Source organism: Anomaloglossus baeobatrachus, chromosome 5 (assembly GCF_048569485.1).
Source record: "Anomaloglossus baeobatrachus isolate aAnoBae1 chromosome 5, aAnoBae1.hap1, whole genome shotgun sequence".
Taxonomy (NCBI): domain Eukaryota; kingdom Metazoa; phylum Chordata; class Amphibia; order Anura; family Aromobatidae; genus Anomaloglossus; species Anomaloglossus baeobatrachus.
Window position 1 is genome coordinate 554,138,808 of NC_134357.1, and position 13,175 is coordinate 554,151,982.

The following is a 13,175-nucleotide window of genomic DNA, read 5'->3' on the forward strand; positions in this document are numbered from 1 at the left end:
CAGTGTGAGGGGTGCAGTTTTTAGAATGGGGTCACTTTTGGGTATTTTCTGTCACCTCGGCCTCTCAAAGTCACTTCAAATGTGATGTGGTCCCTAAAAAAATATTTTGTAAATTTTGTTGGAAAAATTAGAAATTGCTGATGAACTTTGACCCCTTCTAACTTCCTAACGAAAAAAAAATTTCTTTCGAAAATTGCGCTGGTGTAAAGTTGACAAGTGGGAAATGTTATTTAGTAACTATTTTGTGTGACATATCTCTCAGATTTATGGCCATACATTTTCAAAGTTTGAAAATTGCGAAATTTTCCAAATTTTCGCACAATTTCCTAAATTTTCACAAATAAACGCAAAAAATATCGGCCTAAATTTACCACTGACATGAAGTACAATATGTCACGAAAAAACAATGTCAGAATCGCCAGGATCCGTTGAAGCGTTCCAGAGTTATAACTTGTCAAAGTGACACTGGTCAGAATTGCAAAAAATGGCCCGGTCATTAGGGTGTTTTAGTGGCCGGGGGTGAAGGGGTTAAGGCATCCGAAGGGGGATTGCAAATAGCTAACCACTGGGTGTTTATCTTTAGGCTATGTGCGCACTTGTGCGCTCTGCACTGCACCTAAAAGGTGCGCTTCAGAGCGCAGCTGAAAAGCTCCGTTCTGAAGCGCATGGTGCCGGCGAGAACGTGCGTTCTGCCTGCACCTCCTGCCATAGACAGAGCAGGGGCTGCCGGCAAAGCGCACGGAAGAAGTGACATGTCACTTCTTAGAACGCAGCGATTCGGGCAGTAGCCGAATCGCTGCGTTCTAATATGCCACGTGCGCACGGCCCCTGCACAATCTCCATAGACTGTGCAGGGGACGCAGGACGCATGCAGTTACGCTGCGCTACAAAGCGCAGCGTAACTGCATGAATTACGCACACGTGCGCACATAGCCTTAAAGGGGTTACAAATTGCATTAAAATCGCCCATAATGAGTAATGAAAGATCTGGCCAACTCAAAAGCTTCGATAACACAATTTTTATAGGAACATTGGAAAATGGTGGTGGACTATAATAATACATTCCACATAAGCTTTTGTGCAAGGAACCCCCACAAAACTATCACTGTTGTACTTGAATCTATGCATAATACTTCTGGGCACCAGTAGACTTACCCCCCTGGAGGAATTAGAATGTCACTGCATTGTTACAGTTTTGCTCCTGCTGTTTGAAAAATCTTTTTTCCTAGATATAACAACATGTTCTCATATTCCCTAATAGCTCAGTGTGTTTTTACATTGATTCCCAAGAGAAAGATCACTGGTTTGAATCGAGGAGCAGCAATAAAGAAATCCCAAGAAAAGAGAAACCACATCCTCCAGTTCATCAAGTGCAGTCAAAAAAATTGACAAACTGCAAAATGTGACGCCCTGGACTAGCCAGGTAGTCACAGACATAAGAACATACACCTCCCCCCCACCCTAGACAGTTACAATAGTGAGACAAAAACCCTTGTTGCCTCCCTCCAGGGTCTGATGTCCACACTAGGTGGGGCGGAGCCAGGCGGTTGGCCCCACCCACCGAGGAGTTCACAGGCCTGGAGGCGGGAAAAGGAGTAGTTAGAGTTTGGAGGTGAAAGTGAGAGGACACAAACTGCAAGTGTCTGGGTCGGAGCCCAGGCACTGACAGCAAGGTTGGCAGACGGTGGTGGCCGTCAGCAGGAGTTAGCGGAACTCTGCAGAGCCGTAGGACCGGGGTCGGGCGTTGGCCCGCCGGTACCGAACCGGGGAGCGGAGTGAAGCTAAGCACACAGACAGGGCCATCGGATCCCGACCAGGCTTGGAGCCGCCGACAATAGTCAAATCCGAGTGTGACAGGAACCCCAGGGGTTTCCCAACAACCAAGACCCAACAGAAGACAACAGTCCACACCGAGAGGATATACAGCCACCGCCACAGGCTAGAGATCCAAGGGTCAGCGCCTGCGGGCAAAACGGGCTCCTACGGCATCTATACATCGTTCATTCTGAACATGAAAAAAGCTTCTCCTCTGTGTGAATTCTCTGATGTATAACTAAATGTGATTTACATGTAAAACATTGCCCACATTCTGAACATGAATATGGCTTCTCCCCTGTGTGAGTTCTTTGATGTGTAACAGAATGTGGTTTCTATGCAAAACATTTCCCACATTCTAAACATAAAAATGGCTTTTTCCCCGTGTGAGTTCTCTAATGTGTAACAAAATCTGATTTCTGCTTAAAATGTTTCCCACTTTCTGAACATGAAAAAGGCTTCTCCTCCCTGTGAATTCTTTGGTGTCTAATAAGATATGATTTACGTGTAAAACATTTCCCACATTCTGTGCATGAAAAAGGCTTCTCCCCTGTGTGAGTTCTCTGATGTGTAACAAGAAATGATTTACATGCAAAACATTTCCCACATTCTGAACAAAAAAAAGGCTTCTCACCTGTATGAATTCTTTGATGTGTTACAAGAAGAGATTTACGTGTAAAACATTTCCCACATTCTGTACATGAATATGGCTTCTCCCCTGTGTGAGTTCTCTGATGTTTAACAGAATCTGATTGATGTGCAAAACATTTCCCACATTCTGAACATGAAAATGGCTTCTCCCCTGTGTGAATTTTCTGGTGATTATCAAGATTTGATTTATGGTTAAATTGTTTACTACATTCTGAACATGAATATGGCTTCTCCCCTGTGTGAGTTCTCTGATGTGTAACTAAATTTGATTTACTTGCAAAATATTTTCCACATTCTGAACATGAAAATCGCTTCTCACCTGTGTGAGTTCTCTGGTAACTAACAGACTCCGAAGAAAATATTTTCTTCCCTGTGTGAATTTCTTTATGTATTTTTTCATATTCTAAAGTAGAAAATGGCTTCTTTGCTGTAATAGCATTTCTATTTTGAATGGCTGTTTTGTGACTTTTATTTCTCTTAAAAGTCTGTAATAAATCAGAAGGTAGGAGTTGTTTGGAATTATCAGACGATAGATCTTTGCTGTGAAGGGATGATGCTATATCTGGAGTAATGGCATTTGCTTCAGTTATATCTTTAGTGATATCAAGGTCATCTGATTTAAAAACTGAAGATGTCAGTTGTGCCTCTGATCTCCTGGTACAGTCATCTGCCAAGAATAAAAATATTTTTTATATAAAAAAAATGTAAGGATATAACGTCTAAAATAGCTAAAGAAATTGCATGCTATGTAGCAATCTGTTATTATAATTATATACTGAAACAAAAACCATTCATAATCTAACAGTAAACCTCAGAGCAGAAAGGGAAACAGTAGACCATGATGTTCTATCCACTAAAATGATCGCATTTCACCCCGAAAGTCTTCAAAATTAATGATTTAGTAACTAGAGGTGACACACCTGGAGTAATTAGAGTATGTGGCTCGGTAGGTCTTGGCAATCCAAACTATTGTAAGGACCAATCATTTTTGTCAGATGAGTTTCTTGAAGAAATATTTGACATTTAGATAGCACTTTTTCACATAGTACAGTAAAGCGGAGTTGTACTCATTTAATATGCACCATTGGAGCTACTATAAGTTCTGGCCAAAAAAGTAGAGGAAGTATTAGTGCTCCCCATTTCAGGAGTAATTGTGCAGTATTATGAATTCCTTAGGATCAGAGACATAATAGAATTCATGACGATCCTGTAGATGTGAGTAAATGTATTTTAGAGCCATCAACCACACACAGCTTAGCGATTTATTATGGCGTAGTTGTCATGTTCTTTGTATAGTTTATCACAATCCACTTTGAAGGAGACGAGTGAGATTGGAGAGAAGAGTTGTGTTCTTTCCCCACAAAGCAAAGCCTTGAGGCCATGTTTAATAGACTAGAGGAGACTCAGACCCAGGCTTTGGATTCTGTTAAAAAAGGACATTACGCAAGTGGGCATCAGAGTGGATGACCTAGAGTCTGACACAGCGTCTTTATATCAAAGAATAGAGGACCAATATCTTATTGTATCTCAACATACCACTCAGATCTAAGATATTCTAACATTTATAGATGGCATAGAGAACCATCACACACTAAACCATCTCTGTATTTGTGGCCTGTCTGAAGAAATCTCTTCTCATATGCTGGAGAAAACCATTAATACTTTATCCTGTGATTTACTTGGGAGGAAAGAGGACTATTATTGAAATTAATATAATTCACAGAACACCATGGCCTGAAGACCACGTGACGTTGTATGCTACATTAATTTTTAGAAGAAGACGTAAACTCTTTCACAAGCTGCATGATCTAACAAGAACATATAACTAGAAGGCTGTGACATTGTTATCCTCCCAGATTAGGCCAGGAGCACACTACAACTTCGTAGATTAATGATCATTCACTCAGTTACTTTGAGACCAAGGGATCTCCTACCACTGGGGGTTTCCATTTCAATTTTCTGTAAAAAAGATTGCCGCTCCGCAGAATTGAAGAACTTGGGGGACCTCTCGACCATCTTATACGCCGTCGACTTGCCTAAGAGTCAACTGCCAGAATGTCCGGCACTTTGTACTTTACCTCCTTTGATCCCACATGCTGATTAGGAGACAGAGCAGTCACCAAAATCGCAACACATCCCTGAGTGATGGGCATCTTAGAGACACGGGGTCTTCTCCAGGATGACTGATCTGTACTTATTACCATCATTAGATTTACAATTCGGGTATTACTGATGCCTAAAATGGTGGCTGGGAGTTTTGTATCAGGACATATTTGATACTTTTATTTTTTACACCTAATCTATCATTGTCACTTCCTTTTCCTACTCCTATTACCTTTTTTTTCTGCTTTCTCTCTTTCACCTTTACTTTCTCTATATTGGTGGGTATACTATACATATTTTGGATATTTGATTAATACGGGTCTCTTGTGCAGATTATCCCTATCTTGGCTTCTTCAACCCCACTTAAATATTGGAACCTGTTTATAAGGTCCAGTTTTCTCCTGCTAGGAGTTAATACTTTAGTGTGGCCTATGGAAGTTGTCCCTTCCAATTTCGCATTTCTCCCCAGGTTTGTCTCGTCTATATCCTATCTTTGTCGTTCTCCCTCCCTTTCTCTAATTGTGACATATACATCTTTAAAGGGCGCTTTACACGCTACAATATATCTTACGATGTGTCGGCGGGGTCACGTCGTAAGTGACGCACATCCGGCATCGTAAGTTACATTGTAGTATTTAACAGCTACGTGCGATTGCGATTGAACGGTAAAACGTTCATCGCACGCACGTCGTTCAATTCCTAAAAATTGAACGTCAGGTTGTTCTTCGTATCCGGGGTAGCACACATCACAGTGTGTGACACCCCAGGAACGATGAACAGATCTTACCTGCGTCCTGCAGCTCCCGCTGGCAATGTAGAAGGAAGAAGGTGGGCATGATGTTTACGTCCCGCTCATCTCCGCCCCTCCGAATCTATTGGCTGGCTGCCGCGAGACGTCGATGTGACGCCGAACGTCCCTCCCACTTCAGGAAGTGGATGTTCGGCGCCCACATCGAGGTCGTATGGACGGGTAAGTACGTGTGATGGGGGGTTATTCGTTTGTGCGACACGTTCAACAAATTGAACGTGCCGCACATACGATGGGGGCGGGTACGATCGCATACGATATCGTATGCTGGATCGTATGGTGTAAAGCAGGCTTAATTGTAAATAGTCCTATGAAAAGGAGTCAGATATATTATTATCTACATTGAAAAAAGGGTCTCAATAGTGATGCTTCAGGAAACATACTTTAAGGCCTCTTCAGTTCTTAAGTATTCAAACAGATACTACAATGCCTGGTCCCTTTCTACTCACCCAAATAATAAACCAAAGGGTGTTTCTATTGCTTTCCACAAATCCCTTCCCCACCAGATTTTGGAGTCGTGAGCTGATCCAGACGGTAGATACATTTTCCTTATAGCGTGTATTGCTAACATTTATTTCCCAAACACAAAACAAAGACCATTTGGAGTCAAAGTTTTGCAGTAACTGGCTGAATTAAACTGGTGTTCCTCTATCATTCTGATGAGATACTATAGAGGGGGAAAAAGGGAAAGCGATCAAAAAGCCCAAATATAAAGAAGACAAATATATTCATCATAATTGATTTTTATTGAGAATTAATAATAAATATACAAGTACTTATTGGGACAACTCATCAAGCATCTATAGTGAACTATCAACAGAACCCCATCATAGAAAAATCTCTTTTATTTATATATATTTATATATATATATATATATATATATATATCTATATATGATAGATCAAAACCTGGCACAAGATACAATAGGTATAATTTCAGACCACTAGGGGTCACTCTTGGTGCACCAAGTGATCCTATAGCTATAGTGCCTGTAAATTTACAAGGTGCTTACCGCTAATATTAGTACAGGCAGATCCATACATAGCCCATTCATGACATGTCATTATTAGAGATGAAAATACATGTTAAATATTAAATGTATGACCCATAAATGCTAGAACAGCGGTTACTGTTGATGGCGTGAGGCACCTGACACGTGTTTCGGTTTCTTCGTCCGGGGGTGTGTCTGACAGACCGGAGAGGAGGTTTAAATACCGCCCACCTCAATCGCCGTACAGCACACGTAATGACGCGCGCATCGTCATGGCAACTCACCGACACAAGGCCGGCTGCCGCGTCACGGATCAGATGACCCAGGGCAACACGTGACCCGAGTACAACGGAGCCGTGGAGACACAGCAGGCTGGACAGGTGTCGGAAAGCCATGACAACCACGCGTTCAGGTGCAGGGCGAGAATAGATAATCATAGGATAAAATTTACCATAGATTCAATATGGGAACATAGGGGCTGTGGGAGAGGGACCTCCTCCTGGTAGATCAGGAACCGTCGATGGACCACGTCCTTTTCTGGGCGCGGTACATCAACGAAATTTTCTTGATCTGGCAGGGGTCCGTTGATGAGCTTAATTTAGTTATGCAGGGAGTAAACTTGAGTAGACGCAACAGTAAGGTAACCTATAAGTGGTCACTGGACCAAATTGAGTTCTTGGACATCATGGTAAGGAGAGACGCTGACGACGTCCTGCAGACGGACCTATACCGTAAACCGACATCAACTAATATGCTTCTCCACACATCCTCAGCACATCCACGTTTCATGATTAGATCAGTACCTACTGGACAGTTCCTCCGATTAAGGAGGATCTGTTCTTTGGATGGCGATTTCGAAAAACAAGCATGGGTTCTGACCGAGACATACAGGGAAAGGGGGTACAGTAGGAGGATCATGAAGAAAGCGTACCATCGTGTGAAACAATCATCAAGAAATTCCCTACTGTACTCCAAACCCAAGTCGACCGATCAGATCCGATTTATTACAAACTTTAACTCTCAGATTCCCTCTATACATGAGTGCTTAAATAAGGCATGGCCGATATTACAGGCTGATCCCATTTTAAATAAAATTATCCCTGAACGTCTATCCATAACTATGCGCAGGTCTAGAAATCTGCAAGACCATCTTATTCATAGTCATTATGAAGGAGAGAAAAAGGATAAGACGTTTTTGGGACTGCTCAATCCAAATGTAAAATTGGGCTGCTTCTCTTGTGGAGAGTGTGTTGCCTGCCCCAACATATGCCGTGAGAGCACCTTCACTGACGCCAATAACCGCAGAATTTACCAGATACGTAAGAGAATTACATGAAATTCAAAAGCGGCTATTTATTATGCCACTTGTCCATGTCCTAAGATTTATATTGGACTTACAACGCGTCAGTTGAAGGTGCGGACTCGTGAGCATGTGTTGGGGATTGAGGCCGCTCGTAATGAGACGGATCTGGCTAGTTTAAAAACCATTTCAAAATACTTCCGTAGATATCACTCTTCCAACAGTAACCTTTTTAAGGTTAGGGGAATTGACCAGGTGAATTTAGGTATTAGAGGAGGGGAAATTAGTAGGCGGCTGGCTCAACTTGAGGCCAGATGGAAAGACAGACTTGATACTGTGCATCCATCTGGCCTCAATGAAAATATCAGCTTTGCGTCCTTCCTATAAATATGGAGGTGTGAGGCTGATCGTCCCGACTATAGTGAATACAAATGTCAAGTAATGCAATATATTTCTTGCATCTTGTTTTTAATTGGTGTTAATTAATTTTTGTCTAATTGACCGTTTTTAATTATTCTAGTAATGAAGGGAATGCTTTATTTCACGAACAAGATGTTTTAGTTGGAAATGGATATCAAGATATATATGATCATCATACATATTGTTATCGCTGAAGAATGCTATTAAACAGCAATTTCATCAGTATGCTCTGAAATGCTAAGCAGAATATGCTCCGTCAATAAGCATTATGGGGGACTAACTGAATATCCCTATTGCTATCTTGTATGTGATGGCGGTGATGTGCCTTCTTATATCTCGGTCTGTCAGACACGCCCCCTGACGAAGAAACCGAAACACGTGTCGGGTGCCTCACGCCATCAACGGTAACTGCTGTTCTAGCATTTATGGGTCATACATTTAATATTTAACATGTATTTTCATCTCTAATAATGACATGCCATGAATGGGCTATGTATGGATCTGCCTGTACTAATATTAGCGGCAAACACCTTGGAAATTCACAGGCATTATAGCTATAGGATGTCTTGGTGCACTAAGAGTGTGACCCCTAGTGGTCTGAAATTATACCTATTGTATCTTGTGCTAGTTTTTGATCCATAGAATATCTTTTCCTGGCCCATATATGGTAATTGAACCCATATATATACATATATAGAGATTTTTCTATGATGCAGTTCTATTGATAGTTTACTATAGATGCTTGATGAGTTGTCCCAATAAATACTTGTATATTTATTATTAATTCTCAAAAAAAATCAATTATGATGAATATATTTGTCTTCTTTATATTTGGGCTTTTTGATCGCTTTCCCTTTTTCCCCCTCTAATGTGTTTACGCGATTTGCCCTTTATATATATAGTCCTCAGATCCTATCAGTCTAACAATGATCACTATTTAGTGATATACTATGTATATAAGGTCACTGGTTAAACTTCTTCTTGATGAGATACTATGTAGATACAAGAGGGAGCAGCTCTGCCTCTAGCTCCTCCCTCAGCCTCTAGCTCCTCCCTCTGCCTCTAGCTCCTCCCTCCTCCCGTCATCATAGAATCTCATCAGTAACAACCTCCATCTCCTATCTCAGTAATGGGAAAGTCTTCACTGAATACAGATTTTACCTCAGGATTGAGAATTTTAACTGATCATTACTGGGAGAGAAAGAAGCAAATTTATCTGATAAGATATATGACAAAATTGCTTATTTTCATGTGCACTATTTATTTATGATCTAAAATTTAAAATCACAGTTACGCTTTAAGCACCCTGGCTCCATTTCACGGGGCATGGGAATGGGAGCTCAATAGATCACTTTCTCCTGCCGAACGGGATGAGATCTTTACCATTAAGGGTGCTTTACACGCTGCGACATCGCTAACGATATATCATCGGGGTCACGTTGTTAGTGACGCACATCCGGCGTCGTTAGCGACATCGCAGCGTGTGACACCTAGGAGCGATGATCAACGATCGCAAAAACGTCAAAAATCATTGAACGTTGACACGTCGCTCCTTTTCATAATATTGTTGGTGGTGCATGCCGCTGGTTGTTCGTCGTTCCTGCGGCATCACACATCGCTATGTGTGACACCGCAGGAATGACGAACATCTCCTTACGTCCATTGGCAATGAGGAAGGAAGGAGGTGGGCGGCATGTTCCGGCCGCTCATCTCAGCCCGTCCTCTGCTATTGGGCGGCCGCTTAGTGACGCCACTGTGACGCCGAACGAACCTCCCCCTTAAAGGAGAGATTGTTTGGTGTCTCCAGCGACGTCGCTAAGTAGGTATGTGCGTGTGACGCTGCCGTAGCGATATTGTTCGCTACGGCAGCGATCACCCCATGACGAAACAGCGACGTGGGCAGGTACTATCGCGCACGACATCGCTAGCTATCGCTAGCGATGTCGCAGCGTGTAAAGCACCCTTTACTCATAAGATCTCTGTATCTTGTCATATCCAAGAGACGAACTATAAGATCTTGTCCAGGTGGTATAAGACCCCTGAGCGCATTCATCACGTTTTCTGGTACATCTGATAAGTGTTGAAGATGTGACTCAGCTGTGGCAATATGACCAATATTTGGTGGGTCAAATTTGGGACTGAATCTTTGACCTCTTTAATAAACTCTTTGGTACAACACTACGGAACTCTCCAGAAGTAGTGCTACTGTTGGTATTTCCAATATCAATTTCATCCATCAAGAAAGGTCTCTTCTGAATATCTTTGACAACAATGAGGCAAGTCATCCGTAGACACTGGAGATCATCCTCTTCCCCCTCTAAGCTGGAATGGGTTGAATCTGTGGACTTTTTATATAGATGAAAAATGTAATAAATTCAGATGATTGTCTCCGTTCTGAGTCTTATGAATATGAGGACATGGTTACCCCGGTCTTCCTTTAGCTCTCCTTACTTTGAGACTTGGTTAAGCAATCCATGTTACATCTAGTAATGATATAAGGCTTTTTGTACTTGAATTGGTGCTTTTCTTCCCCTTATGTGTTTCTATATGTTATGTTTTATGGCGTATGCTCTGCTCTACTTCTTTTGTATAATGTTATTGTGTCTCGTGTTTTGTACTCAAAATTATATTTGTACAAAATATTTGTCAATTGTTGAATAACGAATTAAAAACATATTGAACCATAAACAATGAGTAATAATTATAAATTCTGCTAATGTTCTCCTCTGTAAGAAAATTAGAGTTTTTAATTTCTGGTAATTTACAGGTTACACCGTCCCCGGCTTTTATGGTCGAGATCAGAAATATTATATCTTCGAAATGTTCCATGTGTAACTCAGAAGATGCAGATCTATTTCACATGTATTGCAACTGCCCGGAAAGGAGGAATTTCACTGCTCATGGTATGGTGTCTCGTCATAAAAGGGAAGTTTGGCAAGAAACACTGGACCTTTGTAACAACCTGATCAGCACATTCAGCAGCACAGAAGGGAGAGAAGGAAGATTCATCAATAAGATGCCAAGATTCTATGAGGTCACCAGCATCATTACCCTCCGTTTTCTCTTAGGGGTCCACCATACAGATTAGATTTTTCTTCCCATGATTTTCTAAGTTGTCTGCACATTCTACATACGCTGTTATTTGGCTTTGCAGATTAGAGATCTGGGCAACTAAGGGTGAACATCTTCTAATTTCAGGGGATAGGGTGGATCCTACCAGTAAGATCTGGCTGATACAGATTTCACTCCAACAGAAGGGCGTCCAATGCACAAAATATTTGGGACAGTATTGGGTGGAGGAGCATGTGGTAGCAGCAGAATGGTGACCATTTGATATGACCAGACTACAACCCTGATAAAGCAGCCACAGCCGGTGACTGAGAAGAATCTGTGACTTCTCTGCATTTAGTGGTCACTACTCACCTGGGCGGTTATCTGTAGGAATCTCCTCTTTACTCCGCTCATCACCCCTCACATATGTCTCTGTAGTATTAATATGGGGCAGATCTTCCCCCTGAAACACATATTGTAAAAGTCACAGACAGATGGAGAAGTCACATCTATGATCAGCTCTAATCCTGCCATCTCCACCGCTCTCATTACACAAGTATAACACATATAATACTGGAGGATAAAACAAGACTGAGCACAAGACCTTCACAGCCGTCTACACATCATAGGGAGATTTCATGGCCCCTTCTCTCCATCTACCTGATGATCCTGAGGAACATCGGGATCTTCTTGTTTACAGTCCTGTGGGAGAAGAGGACGGGGACATCTCTCTGGTGTTGTCCTCTTACTGGATAGAACTGGAGGAGACACACACAGGGTCTGAATTCATTCCTTACATACAGATAATTATAGGCCGTGTGTATTTAGTCCTGTCTATTACCTGGTGATGTGAGGGGCTGGGGAACCTCCATCATGACGTCCTTGTACAGATCTTTGTGTCCTTCTAAATACTTCCACTCCTCCATGGAGAAATAGACGGTGACGTCCTGACACCTTATAGGAACCTGACACATACAATGATACCGTCACCCCCGATCCCTTCATAACGTTACTGTATAATGTCCCAGCATTCCCAGCAGTGTCACCTCTCCAGTCAGCAGCTCAATCATCTTGTAGGTGAGTTCTAGGATCTTCTGGTCATTGATGTCCTCATGTATCGGGGGGTGAGGTGGAGGCCCCGTGATTGGGCTCAGGGGTCTTCCCCATCCCTCAGACACAGGGGCCTGACAGCGCTCACTAGAGGTCTTCTTCACTACTGTGTAATCCTGGTTATGGAGAGACACAGTAAGAAATCTCACTCCAGACATTTGCAGAGTCCTCACCTCTCCAGTTCTGTCCATCTGTTATTCCCATAGATAAGAATGATGTAATGTGACATCATCAGAATCTCTCACCTCTCCAGTAAGCCGGAAGAGGATCTCTAGGGTGAGGTGTAATATCCTCTCTGCCATCTTGTCCCTGTCCATATCCATCCTTCACGGGGCAATCAGGAGAATTCTCTTCTATAGAAGATCTCCACTGAGAGGATCCGATATTGTAGGGACCTGAATGGGGAGAAGATGACGATGTAACATCATAAAGAATCGCCCGTAATAATACAATTACTGGAGAGAATAAGGGGAAATGTGGCGCCCCTGACCTGGTCAGGCACCACAGAGTATTGTACCCATGCGGGAGCAATGCTTCCAGGTAATCTCCAAAGGCCAGGATGAGGTGCACACACAAACATATAGTGACCAGGCCTCCCACATTACCAGAGGGGACCCTTGGGTAGCCACAAGGGGTTAACTTTCAATTCCCAGCTGGGGGTGTGTTCAGGGGCTGGTTGCTAGGAAGCAGGGCAGAGAGAGAGAGGAAGAGGGGAGTCTGGAGGAAGAAGTTGAAGTGTGAGGAAGCAGGGCAGAGGAGCTCTAGAGTGTGAGACAGGTCCTGAGGAGTGCAGTAGCTGAAAGCGGGGGAGAAAGGAGTACCGTGGGTCGGCCTGAAAATCATCCAGAGAGAAGGGTGGCTGAGTACGGAGATCCCGGTATCCGAGCACACAAGGGGAACTAGGTCCCCAGTACAGGCAGCAGAT

At 42.7% G+C, this 13,175-nt stretch overlaps 1 protein-coding gene across 1 annotated transcript in view; it reads right to left on the reverse strand.

Annotated features, from left to right (window-relative positions):
* LOC142312982 (uncharacterized) overlaps window positions 1-12,639 on the reverse strand; it is a 147,126-nt gene extending 134,487 nt beyond the window's left edge. The window contains 6 exon segments of the mRNA XM_075351970.1: window positions 2,339-3,133; window positions 11,513-11,603; window positions 11,801-11,898; window positions 11,982-12,105; window positions 12,187-12,366; window positions 12,496-12,639. Of these exon segments, the coding sequence (XP_075208085.1) occupies window positions 2,339-3,133; window positions 11,513-11,603; window positions 11,801-11,898; window positions 11,982-12,105; window positions 12,187-12,366; window positions 12,496-12,573 (1,366 nt within the window). The 5' untranslated portion in view covers window positions 12,574-12,639.
* Window positions 12,640-13,175: the final 536 nt, after the last annotated feature.